Genomic DNA, 16,378 nt, shown 5'->3' with positions numbered 1-16,378 from the left:
TGGAGTGGAATTAAGTACAGCTTGGAAAAACCCAATATAATATTTATGCGTTATTGACTAGAGCAGAGGAGAGTGGAATGTACTGCTTGCATTGATAGTAGGACAAGCTGATTTAATGGAGCAGAAATGCTTAAATTAAATACTTAAATTCATATCTTTGAAATGTTGGCCTGGTAATTCTGCTGGTGTTTTAAGATTTAATATTAATTTGAACAGATGCCCACTGTTGGCTAACTTTAGAAAATTTGACTTGAATTTATTTCTTTGGCTAAAACATACGTTTTCATTTAAACAAAAGCTAAGCACTGATTAATCTTTCCAAAACTTTAGAATCATGTTGGCTTGGCAAATTGTAAACCCAATTATGAGGATTTTTTTTAAAAAAACTCCAGACAAAAGAAGGGTCCAATTAAATGCCCTTCTTTCCAGTTATGAATTTGAAGGGCAGGAGAAAAATGAACAAGTGGAGAAAATAGGGAGAGTTTTGAAGTGAAGGAGTGGGTGTATTTTTTTTTTAATGTATAGCAAGACAGTTGTTGGCTCTCCCTCCTTTGAAAACAGCCTTGAAACAGGAAGGAAGAAGAAGATAGCAAAATGAGGCTTCATTTGTTTAAACAGCATGGTTTGGGAAAGCGAAAGCCGATTTTTTTAAAAGTCATCTTGCAAATGATTGTAGATGCAAGTGTGAAGTGAAAGCGTTCCCTGTTCGGGGAGATTGAGTGCGTGACATAAACCCTCCCTCCACCCACCTTCCTTCCCTTCCTCCCACCCTCCTCTCCTTCAGCAGCGACATCAACAAACCATCTAGGCCACAATGGTTAGTACAGCAGAGAGCTTGAAGCAGCTTGGACTGAGGTCAAGCACTCCCAATTCTAACCTCTCAAGGGCTTTCTCTATGTGTTGCCAGTGTACTGGTAAAAATGACTTTAAACTCTTGTCAGCGCAGCTACTGGTGCATGCATTGCAGTCCCACTCAAATAAACCTGTCACAACACAGAGTCAGCAGCTAGAGAAGAGTACAAGGGCAGGCCTCTAGCTTTTCATTCGAGCATCACTAAACGTGCACAGAGTGCCCAATTATTTCAGCATTATTGAGCAAGCCTACAGGAGGACCCAAGCCTTGCTACATTAGATTTTCTTTAGTAATTTGCTCAAGTACCACTGAGGACACTTAAAGGACTTTAAACGGTGGCTTCTACCAGTTTCCTTTTCTGGATTGTTAATTCAGGTTTCCTTTTTTTCAAATTAACTCTTGCTGCATGCTGGGTGGCTGGCTGGGGAGAACAGCTTAATGCTTGCTTTCTCAATTTTCAGCTTTTCTTTTCCTTCAATAAATAAATAAATTAAAAGCAAAACTTAATGGCTGCCTTGATAGTCAACTTGTGCATTTTGATTAGACTTTCAATGTCCTTATGAGACTGCTCCTGGAAGAAAAAGATGGAAGGAGTTTCACTTCAAATGGCAAGGTTTTATTTTCCTTTTGGATATAGTCCCTGAAAAACAGTATAATAGAGCTAATAATGTTGTGACTTCTCCCCCTTCTCCTGACTCGAGCCAGAGTTATTGTTTGAGGCAACGGGTTGCGTTAAGCTTTGCTTATAAGCATCGGTCACGTCCATCCTTTATTCTCATGTACACCGTGTTTCTGCCCTTTTGGTTTTTTCAAGGGTTGGAATAATTTGTAGCAAACCAGGATCATTGATTAGTTGACAGCCCTTGAAGACGCATGAGTCCAGGACCTGCACACAGTTAGCCATGCTGAAAGTTCTCTTCCTTGGAACAAATGCAATAACTCTGTTTAATTTTTCACAGCAGCAGCAACTCCAGGCCCAACATTTATCACATGGACATGGCCTTCCAGTGCCTCTCACTCCACATCCTTCCGGATTGCAGCCACCCACCATTCCACCCATTGGCAGCAGTGCGGGCCTCCTAGCCTTGTCAAGTGCCCTTGGGGGACAGTCTCACCTTCCAATCAAAGATGAAAAGAAGCATCACGATAGTGATCACCAAAGAGGTAAGGCCTGTTTTCTCGGTTTTAGCTTTTCAGAGAAAGTTGCTTCAGTTGTTAAAAGGTACAAGGTTTTCGCCAGGTTCCTTGAGTTTCCTTTTTTACTTCCTACCCTTGTCTTTCCTTCTGCTGTAACTTTCTTGTGCAGTCCTGCTGTCCAATCTGAGTTGGGAAGTATGGGAGCTATAGTTCAACGTAGCCAAAAGAATCCAGATTTGGAAAGGCCATTTGTCTATTTTAAACTCTAGGTTTTGAGACAGAGACCTGCCTATTTAATGGAGAAAAGCAGAGGGTGCATCTTGATTCTGTTAAAGCTTGGTTGGTCTGTAAGTAGAACTGAAGAAAAAGTGGCATTCTTATCTATAAATGTCCAGTCTATTTTAATAACAGGAGACAATCAACACACACTAGTTCATTATTTTTTTTGCAGTGTGTAGGACCATAAAAGAAAATAGGGAGAGCTAGGAATCCTTTAAGATTCCATTGTATTGAAAAGCCCTGATCTTATCCATTGAAGGGGGATTCTCTCTGATTTTGGATTCCCACTCTGAGATCAGAACCATGTTTCCAACCTCAATCAGGGTTGTCCAAAGAATCTTATGAACCAAATTGACTGTTCCATGTTCCATTCAGCTTCATACAAAGTCTCTGTAAACTGCTATGGCATCTTTTCAAACTGATTTCATTTTGCAAGGACTGATGTGGTCAGTCTTATTTGAATAATTCTTCTTCTACAGGAGAAAGTGGTCAATAACTGCCAGTTATTATGTTTATGTGTGAAATAGGATTAGTTAATATACAATCATAATGACTAGAAAAAACTGTGAGCTATCTAAATGAAAAAGAAGCCATTTTTAGTTCCATTACTATGAAATAACGGAGGAGCAGAAAGGTGCCGGGAAAATGTGATCATAAATAAACCAATCTATCTCAGTGTATGTAATTAAGTAACTGTGACATTTTGGTGTTTTATAATACATAGGTGACAATTTGGAAGGGTATTGTTATTAAACATTAAAGATTGAAGAGGTCTGTGTGCTAAGAAATAAAGCTCAAATACAGAAGTAAGAAGGATGCAACTTGTTAACAATTCTCTCTAAAAAAATGCTCAGCCCTAATTTTGTCTACTGCTATAGCATCTTTCTTGATCAACCAGTTATGATTAATAGAATCAACTTTAAACATTGGTTTAAAGTTAAGTTAGCTTAATAATTAACTTTATAAAAAGGGTTATATCTTTGCCATTTATTTTTTAATGGAGACTAAGGTTGTGGATAGGTGTGGGGACATAGAAGAAATATACAGTCTTGTATAAAATACCTTATATTTCTGTTTCTTTCCTTCTCTCATTTGCTCACGTTGCTGCTGCTGTTCTGCATGAAGACAGAGACTCCATAAAGGTAAGATTCTATTTCACAGATGGAAGGAGTGGGTTAAAAGAATTGCAGTGCATTTATTACAATTGAACTAAAGCATAGGAAAAGTTATTATGGTAACTAGATGATGATATCCATATTGATTAGTCTTGGATAGACAGTTTTAAAACACTATATAAAAGTGAAATTCACTGCTGGACTCTTTGAACTTGTTATGTACCATATCACCACAAGGGTTTCCCATTGTCAGTTGGCATGGAGATGCTTCTACTTTTGTGCTGATATACAGAAAACCCTTCCACTGGGAAAGGACTCTAGCATATCTAGAGTTCTAGAACCCCTATGAAGATGTATAGTTCTCACCCGAGGACAACATTTTCCAGCCTTGTGCAGACAGGGGAGAAAAGTGGCCTCATTCTGCATCTGCAGCTGAGGGCAGGTTGGCTTATACAGCTCTGGACCTCCTTCTACGCTTGCATTCCTTCCATACATGAAAATCTCTGTAGACAATTGTAAATATTAATGTATGATGGGTTGCTGTTATTGGCTAATTCTTGAAAATACAATCTGCTGTTGTCAGAAACTTACTGGGGAATAAAGCAGGAGGAAGATCCTTCTGGGAGATGTTTTGTGTTCCATGGTAAATAAGATTCATATCAGAGTCTTCCTGCCTATCAATCTCCAAGGAGTTCTTATTTCTAGTGTATGTCTCCATGAAGGCTGAAATGGCGGAGAATAAATATATCAAAGGCATGACTTTTATCTGTTAAATGGCTTAACTCCCATAATATGAACCTTATAATGCATATTTCAGTGGGGTTAGCATTGGCATCTGGAAGATTATTTATATTTCAACAGGCCCATACAAAACGCTGCCTTTCGGAATTTTTAGTCAGAAATGCATCCTAGATCTGGCAGTAATCTACTGCTAAGCAGGGACATTTCAGCTTGTATGTGATGTAAAGAGGAATATTAAAATCCTTTTCAGCGATTTCTGAAGTCTGTGGGTTTTTAAAACAATGCTTCTGCCAACTAGTTTCAATAGCGACTAATATGAAAGCATAAATACTAAGACAATTTCATTAATCAAAGAACAAAAAATATGGCAACAAATAAAAATCTGCCCAAAGCACAGTAAAATTACTTAAGCCAGAAAATAAATTAAAAATCTTTATTTTCTAAACAAAACCAATGAACCCGCCAACTCCTGTGACATAAGGACATCAGAAAAAGCTTTGGCAGAGCATAAAATGAATTAATTTTATGCCATCAACATTTGGGAGCAGACTGCACATTCCAGAATGGATTCTACATTTCATTTTGGTTCTTTTGAAGGAGATCCATAGATGGGAAAAAGCCAATCTCGCCTCCATTGATAACAGACCCATATAGGTTATAGCAGAGGTCCCCAATCTTTTGGGCACCAGGGACCGGTTCCGTGGAGGAAAGTTTTTCTGCGGACCGGAGAGTGCGTGGTTTTGTATGCTGCCTGCATCCTGTGGATGGGGCTTTGCTTGTTTGTGCAGATCAGTTGCTGGCATGCTGTGGCCCGGTACCGGTCCATGGACCGGGGGTTGGGGACTCCTGGGTTATAGCATTTAAAGGCCAATACTACCTTTGCTTGTTTTAATATTTATATTCTGCCTAATTTGGGCAAAGCTCAAGGCCTGGCTGAATTTTTTTAAAAATAAGAACGATAAGAGCAAAGAGCAGAGAACTGAAAGCCAGAGCAGTACTTCAAATATAGATGTAATGTCTCATCTCTTGAGTTAATTATTTGGCTGTTAATGAAGTTCCAAGCATTTTTTTGTAAGACAGCTATTATTTCATTTGGACATAATCAAAATATGTATCAACAGTGAGTAGGCCAGTGTTCCCAAGAAGACATATTGTTGGTAAACAAATCCTAGATAGCAAAGGTTTTTAGTTGCCTAAAAATAATTGATATGTTTAGTATGAGCAAGGAAAAGGTATGGGGAAAAGCATCGGGATGGGGGGGGTGGAAGAAGAAAATTCTGGTTTCCATTGTAAATACAGCAAACTTTCTCTAAAGTTCTCATATTGTTTCTCATACTTCTCAGATTGTATTTGTCAAGCACAAAGAATCATCCATTAAGTTGGAGTTCACAAGATTTATCATCAAGCCTATATATACAGGAATCTAGTCAAATAAAGTTCAGTACTAACTTGGCGCCAGATAAAGGTCAACAGAATTCAAAAGGTTATACTTAGACTGTTTGTGGGAATGTAACATCTCTAGGCTTATGACTTGTTTAACTTTGCCCGCCTCCCCGCTCTTCACCTACAGTATTACATTTTAAAAAGGCAGTTCTGCACATTAGAACAGATATTAATCAGGTACCTATACTTATTGTACATACCAGATACAGGTAGTCCTTAACGACCACAATGGAGCCCCAAATTTCTGTTGTTAAGTGAGACATTTGCTAAGTGAGTTTTGCCCCATTTTACGACCTGTCTTGCCACAGTTGTTAAGTGAATCATTGCATTTGTTAAGTTAGTAAGTTGGTTGTTAAATGAATCTGGCTTCCCCATTGACTTTGCTTGTCAGAAGGTCGCTAAAGCTGATCACAGTGACCCAGGTCACTGCAACCGTCATAAGTATGAACCAGTTTCCAAGCATCTGAATTTTGATCATGTGAACATAGGGATGCTGAAATGTTCGTAAGTGTGAAAAAGGATCATAAGTCACTTTTTTCAGTGCCATTGTAAGTTTGAATGGCCACTAAATGAACTGTTGTAAGTCGAGGACTATCTGTACATAGTACAAACCACTGATGTACTTTCAGTTGATCATGAAATTATGTATTTTACAGATGGGGGAAATAGGTTTAGGTTAACCAGATGAAGGATAGAGAAATGAGATACCTAAAAGCTGTTTCTTTTGCTAACTCTGGTAGAGGCTTCATGGTTTCATATTTTATGGGTGTCTTGTCTTTTTTTTAATATGATGAGAAAGATCTGAAGCTTGATCCCCAAATCAATCCTTTGCTGGTTTTGTTGGCTATTTTGTTATGTTATAATAGAGTAGAATTGACCTTGTTCTTGTCAACTCCACAGTTAACCTCAGGGTTCCTAACAGCTACAAACTGATAGGAACTGTCAGTTTTCAATCCGCAACAATTTTCAATATGTGTAGCAGTGGCAGATTGGAGAGGGAGAGGGAGAGGGAGAGGGAGAGGGAGAGGGAGAGAGAGAGAGAGAGAGAGAGAGAGAGAGAGAGAGAGAGAGAGAGAGAGAGAGCAACCTACAAATAGACCAGTTTCTCAAGGAACAATGTCTAAAAATTTCCTTCCACACTGGGGAAAAAGAAACTTAACACACCCTAACACAAACATACTAACTTTCTTCACAGTGATTCTGATGGTCTGCAAACCATCATAACAAGGATATTAGGAAACATAATCAAATCTAACATTCATCCAAGTCTCTATAATTTTAAATTGGTTTTAACTAAATTTTAGTAGAAGCGGCCTATTCAAATATTTATTTTTAATCATTTTCTTAAATTTTGTATTTTGTATTGTATTAAGTTGTTTTTAAACTGGCTGTAAGCCGCCCTGAGTCCTCCGGGAGAAGGGCGGGGTATAAATATAATAAAATTCAAATTCAAATTCAAATATAAAATAATACCAGCAAATTAGTAGAATGATGTAAAGCAGTGATCCCCAACCTTTCTGGTGTTGTGGACCGGCGGTGGGGGGGAGGGGAGAGAGAGGGAATGGTTATGCATAAGCAGCAGGCGAGTGCATGTATGCGCACAACTCCATTTGCAGCCACTCACGCTTGCCCGTGGCCCATGCAAGTAAAGCTGTACACACGTGTGCGAGCTCACTCGCCATGTCTGTGCCCTGGTTCCAAATGGGCCGCAGTCCGGTAGTGGGCCTTGGCTATGGGGTGGGGACCCCTGATGTAAAGAATAAATCTTATCAACTGTCCCTTTCTGTGGTGACGTGTGTTGAATGCCTCCAGCAAGACCTCACTTTCCTTTGAGGTCTGAAGGTAGAATTGAGGTAGCAAGCCTGAAGACTTTCTTTGTTGGGAAGCTTCACTCTAGAACTCCTTCCCCAGTGTAGACGGCCAGGTTGTCTGCTTTTTGATATTTAGAAAGGCATTGGATTAATGAACCAATTTGCTATTACTGCTTTTGCTATGTTTTTGTTAATCTTTCATGTTTGTTGTGTGCCAAATTTATTTTAATACGTATTATGAGATTAAAGTCTGCTATTTTTTCAGTTGCTTCGGAATACTGAATATGCTCTTCAGTTTTCTTTGAATGTGCAACCTTCTAATTCCAATTAATGTTATGTCTATAAACATTAAAACCTCTTGACTAATCAAGAAACTGCATCTTTCAGCCATTTATAGTGGCTCTTCCATTTTTTTCTGGTTACCCAGGAATGCCAAACCAGTAGTTGTCAGCCACCGCAACTAGCAGGCGGCTAATCATATACAACTGAACAACTGCTTTTTATTGTACTTACAGGTAGTCTTCTACTTATGACAACAATTGAGCCCAAAATTTCTGTTGCTAAGCGAGACATTTGTTAAGTGAATTTTGCCCCATTTTACAAGCTTTCTGGCCACAGTTGTTAAGTGAATCGCTGCAGTTGTTAAATTAGTAACACGATTGTTAAATGAATCTGGCTTCCTCATTGACTTTGCTGGTCAGAAGGTCGCAAAAGGCGATCACATTACCTTGGGACACTGCAACCGTCATAAATACCTGCCAGTTGCCAATTGTCCAAGTTTTGATCACGTGACAACGGGGATGCTGTAGTGGTCGTGTGAAAAACAGCCAGAAGTCACCTTTTTTTCAGTGCCATTGTAACTTCGAATGGTTACTAAATGAACGGTTGTAAGTCGAGGATTGCCGCTATTGGATCACAAGTAGTTATTTCCATGTGTTTTTCCATCACAGGATGTGCAAGGCTGTTTTATTAAAATACCAAACTTTGTACAGTAAATTCTTTAAAAGCTAAATATTATGAACTACTACGTTTGGTGGGGTATTAGTTTCATTTTTTCAGTATAGGAACTGAGAATTTATGGTTACATATAATTTTAAATTAAACCTAAGAAAGGCATATTAACAAACCGCTGAGTAAGTTGTGAGTATGTATAAATTCTCTTGCCTGCTGGCCAGCAATGCTCAAAAAGTCAAGAAAGGGCAATGGAAATGAACCAATGAGGTATGTCATTGTTTGGTAGATGAGACTAATTCACCTGCCATTATTTGGTTTCCTCCTTTCTAAACCATTAGGTGGGCATCCAGTGTGACAGATGCGAAGTACAACTCTTTTTCCACTGATTTATTAGATGATGAGAGCTATAAATAAATGTTTGTCTTGTACAGCCATCAAGTAGCAAAGTTGGATTGTCTCTGCATCTAGGGCTTGTTGCCAGCTTTGCAAGGTGAAATAGTTTGCTAATTTCTTTAAATGTTATCCATAATACCCAGAGTAGCAGTTAGTTGCTTGTTCTATTGATCTGTTCTCTCTTAAGTGGCTCCTGGTTAAGAAAGGCTTTTTATGATTGTCTGCTATGTGACTTGAGATGGTTTTTATTGGCCAGAACGTGGCAGTTGCCAGCAGCTGGAGACTGTGTGCTTGTATGAAATAATTTATTCATGCAAGATAATGCTCCTTAACATTTAACAGGTAATGAACGTGACATAAATTTCCTGCCTGCTTTTAATTTTCCCTTTCCTCTTCTAATGTGCAAACAGGCAGCTCTGGTGCTCTAAATAATAAGTAATTTTTGGCCATCTGTCAAAAGGAAATTTCAATACAAATTTAAATTAATGGTGCCTGAAATTTTTTATAGCTTCTCTAAAAGCCTCTAATGTGCAGAAAATTCTGAATCTGCTGGTAGTAATTAGTGTACCATGTAATGAGGATGTGGGCAACATTATGCAGCCCCAGTGTAACATTTTGATATGGTAGCAAAAGTTTGATTTATACAAGGTTGTGGCTGGGTTTAATTGTGAGAGACGCTTTCAAGTGTTTTCTTGAAGATACAGATTATTAAGCAGGGCAGATTTTAGAACAGCTCATAAAATGTAAATTTAGGTGTTACTGTAAGAGTGAAATAATTAAGGTAAGCTACTCACTGGTATGCAAAAGGGAGAAACCTGTCCAATTATATTTATGTTCTAATATTTTGGAGGGGTGCTATTGCCCTTATTACATGGTTGTCAACTTTGTCATTCATTCTTTCCCTCTTATGTTATAATTAGGGAGGTGTGTGTATGCTCACTAATCTGTCAAAAGCTCTTGGGGGGGAAACATGTTTGTGTCAAGAAGGCCATCAGCAGGGTGCAACACATTTGCTGCACTCAATTTCTGCTTCCTTAAAGCCATCTTAGTTCAAATACATATTTTTCCATGACCCTACAGCTACTGTGAAACTTTTTAAAGAAGTCAACTACAAACTGTTGCAGGATGCTAAAGAAAGAGGGGCACTAGGGCTATCAGATTGCCTTGCCAAGTAACTTTGGAAATATCTTTTTGCCATTGCTTAAATACTACATCAGTCATCATATAGGTATCAGGCACAAGAAAACAGGAGCCAGGACAGAGTTTAAAAGCATTGCAAATTTATTCCATGCAACCATACACTAGAATCTGATCTACCAACAGTCAAGGCTAATTGATGCCAGATAAGAGTCAATGGATTTCAAGAGAGGAGCTGGACTTAGATCTCTTTCAAGGCCTTAAGGACTCCAGACTGATGATAACCGTTGTTTCTACCGTTAGGCTCCACCTGGTCATCTCCTACAATAGGCATTATCTGGAATAATAATAACCTTCTAGGTAGGTTCCCACAATGGTTCTGAATATCAAAAAAGCCTTTTCTACAGTAATAAGCTGCAGATATTTTGCTAGACAGGATTTTTTATTCCATGTCATGCTACAACCATTGACCATTAGATGGATCATCTAATTAGATCCCAACCTGTGTTTGAAACATAAATGGTTATTTTGTATGATGGAGGTTTTTGTAAAATATTCAGCAGCATTAATGGAAGAGGCACCAGTTAAATTTATTATTTTCTGAACAAGTTGCAGCACGACTCTGGTCAAGTTATGAGGATTTGGCCACTGATGAATTCAGCTGCTGGCAGTAGAAGGAACACAGTGCTGTCAGATCTATTGTATCAATTAATGGTGAAATTGTTGCATGCATATCCTGCAGTTGTAGCAGATATCAGTGTGTATGTAGAGAGAATTGCCATGCATGTGAGTAACACAGTACACCATGGTTGCAAGAACAAGAGCCTACTTGAATGGAGGAAAATTGTGGGGATCAAATCTATCTGTGCTCCAATAAACTGTAGCAACCTTGATGGGTGAAGGGAAGATTTGCAAAGGTTGTCTCACAGCCAAAGAAATTCCTGATAGGATAAAATATTATGGGAGATTTTTTTTTAGCAAGGCACTTTAGGACAGAGCAACTGAAAGCTATTCATCTACGAATGCCTTTTGTCTTATTTGTCTTTCAGACAGAAATAAGAAACTGTAGCCATATATTTTGTGAGGATTTGTGATGCTGTTGAGAGACTGAACAAGGCGACATAAAATAGTCTAGGCCTACTGTAAATCTAACCTATTTCTTGTGATGCAGCTGAATGAAAACGTGAAAATAGTGCCTTGAATTCTGTAGAGATGCACTAGTTTCCATAGTGTACCATTTAACAATTTGAAATACAGATGTATTTGTTGTTAATCCAAAAGAGCTAAAATGGCATAAACCCTGCTATTTTTCTTTGTATGAAGAAATAGTGGGAATTGAATCTGGTCTCACAGGACTTGTAGGGATTAGCTCTGTTGGTCTCCTGCTCAACATAGCTTGAAGTAGTAGTTCTGATGATCAGATCAGGAAAACAAGAGTGCTGGAAAAATTGTGCTGTGTAATTAGAAGAGATTATTTTAAGAGCCCAGGAGTGTAGTGATTGTCTTGCTCTCCATTTAGAAATATGGCAGATGGTCAGAAACCACAATGAAAGGAACCACATAATTTATCAGGAGGCTACTATTTACTCAAACTCAAAAGATGACATGAATTTAGGACTGATTTTTCCAAGAGATTATTTTGCAAAGAGACTCAGCGATCCCTTTCCTGCAAAATAATTAGGGTTTATTTTTATTACAGTTCATTCTGATCTTGCAGTACAACATGTTGTTTGGCATTAATTGATACCTGCCTTGGGGCATATAGACTGTGGGGAATGTTACAGGTGCTCTAATATCTGTAATATGATTGTGAAGCAGATGAATGAATATCTATGGGGCTCAGCCAATTCTCTGATGATGAAACTTGAGTGGACTGATAACGTGATTGGGTGAGACAAGCTGGCTTGTTCAGCATCTCATCTACTAAGCACCGAAGTGTAACAAATATTAATTAGCAAAGCTTTAGTTTTTATATTAGTTTGTCTTAAATGACTAACACTGCATTTTTCTTCAAAATGTGTTTTCCTGTTGACTTAATATTGTATGCCTATCTATGCAATAATATCCACACAGAGACATATACGTATGTATTTAAATTATGATTTAATTTATACTCTGATAAATATCATACGTTGACCTTTCCACCCCCACATGATTTGTGTTTCTCTACATGTGTTTCTTATGGTGTTTGTTGTATATTGATGCTGTTTTATGCATATTAAGTAAGCATGGAATATTATTTAAGGCTAACAACATATACTCTAGAATGACATTTTACTATATACTTAAGTCAATTAATTATTTAGAATAGGGACATTGGAGCCCAGAGTACAGATGTTCTAGTTACCCAGAACATCTTAAAAGGCCTTAAATTCCAATATTTAATAGACCCGTCAAATATGTTCATTAGGAACAGAATGTGATATTGGCTGTGAGTGACTGAAATGTGTGTAAATTTGTTTTTGGGCTTCCAGTACTTCCAACTGTTATTTTTTCATACATCATGGTAAACCACAGTATAATGTTTTGGTTTGGATTTGTATGTTGTGTGAATCTAGCCCACTTTATTTTCTATACCATAGTTTATGACCTAGGTTGATGCATGAATCTGGCTATTTCTGGTTTATTCTATGATTAAGCAAACTATAGCTTACGGTAATGTATGAACCCAGTCTGGATGTGGGTTCTCATTACTGAATGATCCTCTCCACAGAAATCTAGTGAAGAGCACAGTAGGTCTACTTGACTGACATAACTTTTCATATGTAGGAAATCCTTCTTGTGTAATGTAAGAATCATTTAATAATGTGAACCCACATCTATATACTGAGCAGAATTATATCACTCAGGTGAGCATAAGATGTGATTTATTGAATAAAACAGTTGTTTTAAAAATGGGTAAGTTGTTGCCCAGTTCAAAGTTTTCTACCTCCTAATATTTATTTCTAAGAAAAAAGGGGAAAGAAACTACTGAACTGTGTCTTGAGATTACCCAAACTGTCATATAGTTTTACTATCACAATTAGCTTTTATGTTGTAATATTGAAAAGTGCTGCATCTTATTCACACATAAAAAAGTTTATGAACAGAGGATAGTTATATTCCAATGCAAATGCAGTATAAATAATTTTTACTCTGGTCCAAGGAAATAGGTTTTGTTGTTTGGCAAATTTTAAAGCAGTTTCTTTTTTCTCTTTCATATATTAATTTTATAATTAATCAGTAAGTCACTTTGGAGTCAATCTAGATTACTCATGATATTATGGAAATGTCCAAGTAAATTTATTGGCAAATATTTAGAAGTAGTTTGCCATAATGTTCTTCTGTGCTTTGACTTCAAGGAACCTGGGGCAGTTGCTTAGACTGTACTTACATCACAACTGAGTATTGATCTTTCTCGCTCAGAACCATTGACAGTGATGAGAAACATCTCTCCAGAGTTTTAGACAGGAATGTTTCCCATCTTTTCCTGGAGGGACTTACACTGAGTCTGGGAACTTGTACATATAAAGCATATGTACCTACCATTGAACCATAAGGCCTTTTCCTTGAAAGATCTCTGCTGTCTACTTTGAGCACACTCATGTACTCTATTATGGGGAATTAGAAATTTGTAGTGGTTGATGGGCTGGTCTTGTTTCTAAGGGTGAGCATGGACTTGCTATCCATGATATTAAAATATTAAAATTTTATTAAAAGGAGAACCTGTGGCTCGTATCCATCAACACAGCTATTTTGTACTGCTGGAAGAAAATATTTATTGCTCATGGTTGAACTTTGGGGATTCTTGGTGCTCTCTGAGCTTGGTGGTTTAATTGCAGAGATTTCATTACCAAACTAGGTAACATCATCAGTTCTGGTGACTTTTCCTAGTTTGGTAATGAAACATCTGCAAGAAAACCACCAAGCTCAGAGAGCACCAAGGACCCCATTGATATTTTTATTATTCCTGCAGTGAATTCTACCAGGAATGGCCGCATTTAGTAAGGCCATGTCTTCTTCATCCATATAAAGAATGTTTCAATACAGATATGCTTTCCTCCATAAATATCTGTTACCTCATGGGAGGTAGAATCCTTTGTTTTGTGAATGGTAGATTCAGAAAAGTCATTTTAACTTTTGCAATTCTGGAAAACCAATGTATCCCTAATTAATTCAAATAGTGGAGAGAAATAGTGGGCTCTAAATGTTTGCCATTTGGAAAAATCTGATAAGAAGGAATTAAATTATTTCCTCTTCAGTTTTTCATGCCTAATTCTTTTAATTAGGCTAAACAAACACATCTTGGGTGACCCATTGCTTCTGGCAATTTTTGAAGTACTATATTTTCCTAAGCAACATTTGGCCTTTTGAAGAACAAAATAAAAATGGAAATGCTAATGGATTTTTTTTTCCAGCCAACTAAAGGGTAGAAAATAAAAATGTCACCATGGTAACAAAGCTGCTTTCTAGATGGCTTCCTAAGATATGCCTGAACTAGAAGCAGATGTCTGATTTAAGAATCTTGCCTCCTTCAATGTAAACAAATAACTTCTAGGCAGGTGTTGGAAATAATATGGAAATCCTATTAAGGGGCCCAGAGTTCCTGTCAGTCAGGAAACCCTGGCCACAAAAGAGCTGGTTGTTTGAAAAGAGGCAGAGTAAATTCTCATTAGGCTTTAGCTTTCCCAGGAAATGATTGTCTTTGCATGTTATTTCTCCTGTGAATCTATTGATCCATTCTGCTAGCCCTCTTTTCTCCCCTTTCCCCCCCTCCCTCTCCTTTGGGGGGGATTAACACTTGATAGGGGCTGCTGCTCCAGGATTTGTGACATTTGTGATTTTAACCCTTAGCCTCTTCAAGGAAGATGGGAAAAGACCTTAACAAAACCTCTTTAGTCCTAAACCCTTGCTTGTCTGTTGAGTGTAAAAAAACAAATTAAGGGGGGGGGGAAGGGAAGATTCTAGATAAAAGCCACTGCATTAGGGTATTGATGGGGGAAGAGAGACTCTGTACACTTTTGAAACAACTGCTTAAAGTTCAACATCATGGATACCAAATGTTTCTGGCAACTGGAGAGTTTGAAATCACTTTCAGGAGGACAGCTTGGATCACATTAATTTAAAAAGTGATTTGAATGAATGAAGGCTCCCCTCCCCTTTTTTAAAAAAAATAGGATTAGGAGCAATTGACTCCCATACAAATTTATTTTATCATGGACTTATGAAAATTTATCTTCAGGAAATTATGTCGACATATCTTATATTTGGCAACTGACTATCTTTCCCACCCTGTTTATGGGTATGTTGACTGGTGCATGTGTGTATGTGTGTGTGTGTGCATGCGTGCGTGCGTGCGTGCGTGTGTGTGCGTGCACCATGGCTGTGCATAGCAATGTGCTTAATAATACTCTGAGGGTTAAATGTGGATAAACACAAAACAAGGCTCTGAAAAGCCTTGCTATTATCATGCAGCATTTCTTGGCCTATAGTCCCTGAGACGCACTTCATAAAGCCAATAAAGCACACACTGGTGGTCTCCCGTTGCCCTAGCAACGGGCCATAGGGCACAGTGTATGTGAAATGCATGAACATCTGTGAATTAATCTTTTTTAGTTTGTTCTTTTCTTGGCCCTGATTGGACCATTCTGGCTTGCGCTTGTGACAATGCGTGAGGAGGGATAAACTGAAGAGTTCCCCTGGGCCCTGCCCTAAGTGGTTGGCAGAATGGAAAGTGAAGTGAGATTTATCCAGGCAGTGCTTTCAGTAGTTGAGGGATTTAGTCTGACAGCCCTCTCGGTGGGACGTTATTAGCTTACTTTCTGCTGCATTGGGGAAATGAATAAAAAATTCTCTAGTAAATCTAGGCATGATGGGCTTGATTGGACGACCACGAAAGAATAATCTGAGGAGAAAATTGAAATAATCACTTGGTTGTACGCTATAGTCTACTGGACCTTACCACCACCACCCTGCTTGACTTCTGTCGGGCGGGGTGGGGGTGGGGGTGGGAGAGAGAGAAAGGAAAGACACATCCAGGAAAAAGCCCAGATGGAAACACAGAAGACAGAGCGCTGCCCTTTGATTAGAGCACATGTTGGCGTCTCCTCTCAGATCTTTAAATGTGAGAGCTGAAATGGTGGTGCTGATGGTGAGTATTGTTTTAGTATTGCTGGAGCTGGAGTGCAGCGCTTCGTAATTGCAAAGCGGATCGACATCAGCCAGCAGTTAGCTGTTCAGATGAGCCTGCGCGTTCGTATGTAGTGCATCTTTCCAGGGCACCCCTTGGGCACACTACAACATAGATCTTGTGTTCGGCTCCTAATGTCAATACCAGATGCTCACTTGTAAACTGCTTGGCTTACCCTTGTTGTTTTCCACTGTGTCGCTGAGAGGACTGTAGGGGGAACACTGCGTACGTCATATAATCAGTTAATGCTGCATGCAGTCAGTATCTTAATGAAGTGAAATACAGCTTTAATCTGCTAATTGCATTAAGAGGGCAACAGATTGCTCTGTATTTCTCTTTCCTCTGA

The 16,378-nt window shown here is 38.4% G+C and overlaps 1 protein-coding gene across 1 annotated transcript in view; it reads left to right on the top strand.

Moving 5' to 3' along the window:
* LOC107288078 (transducin-like enhancer protein 4) overlaps positions 1–16,378 on the top strand; it is a 165,023-nt gene that overhangs the window by 92,152 nt on the left and 56,493 nt on the right. The window contains exons 7-8 of the mRNA XM_015816652.1: positions 1,816–2,017; positions 3,395–3,411. Of these exons, the coding sequence (XP_015672138.1) occupies positions 1,816–2,017; positions 3,395–3,411 (219 nt within the window). The remainder of the gene's footprint in view (positions 1–1,815; positions 2,018–3,394; positions 3,412–16,378) is intronic.

This window comes from Protobothrops mucrosquamatus, unplaced genomic scaffold (genome assembly GCF_001527695.2).
Source record: "Protobothrops mucrosquamatus isolate PMUCROS unplaced genomic scaffold, P.Mucros_1.0 scaffold477, whole genome shotgun sequence".
Lineage (NCBI taxonomy): Eukaryota > Metazoa > Chordata > Lepidosauria > Squamata > Viperidae > Protobothrops > Protobothrops mucrosquamatus.
The sequence above is the reverse complement of the archived record's forward strand: the minus strand, read 5'-3'. Positions and strand labels throughout refer to the sequence as shown.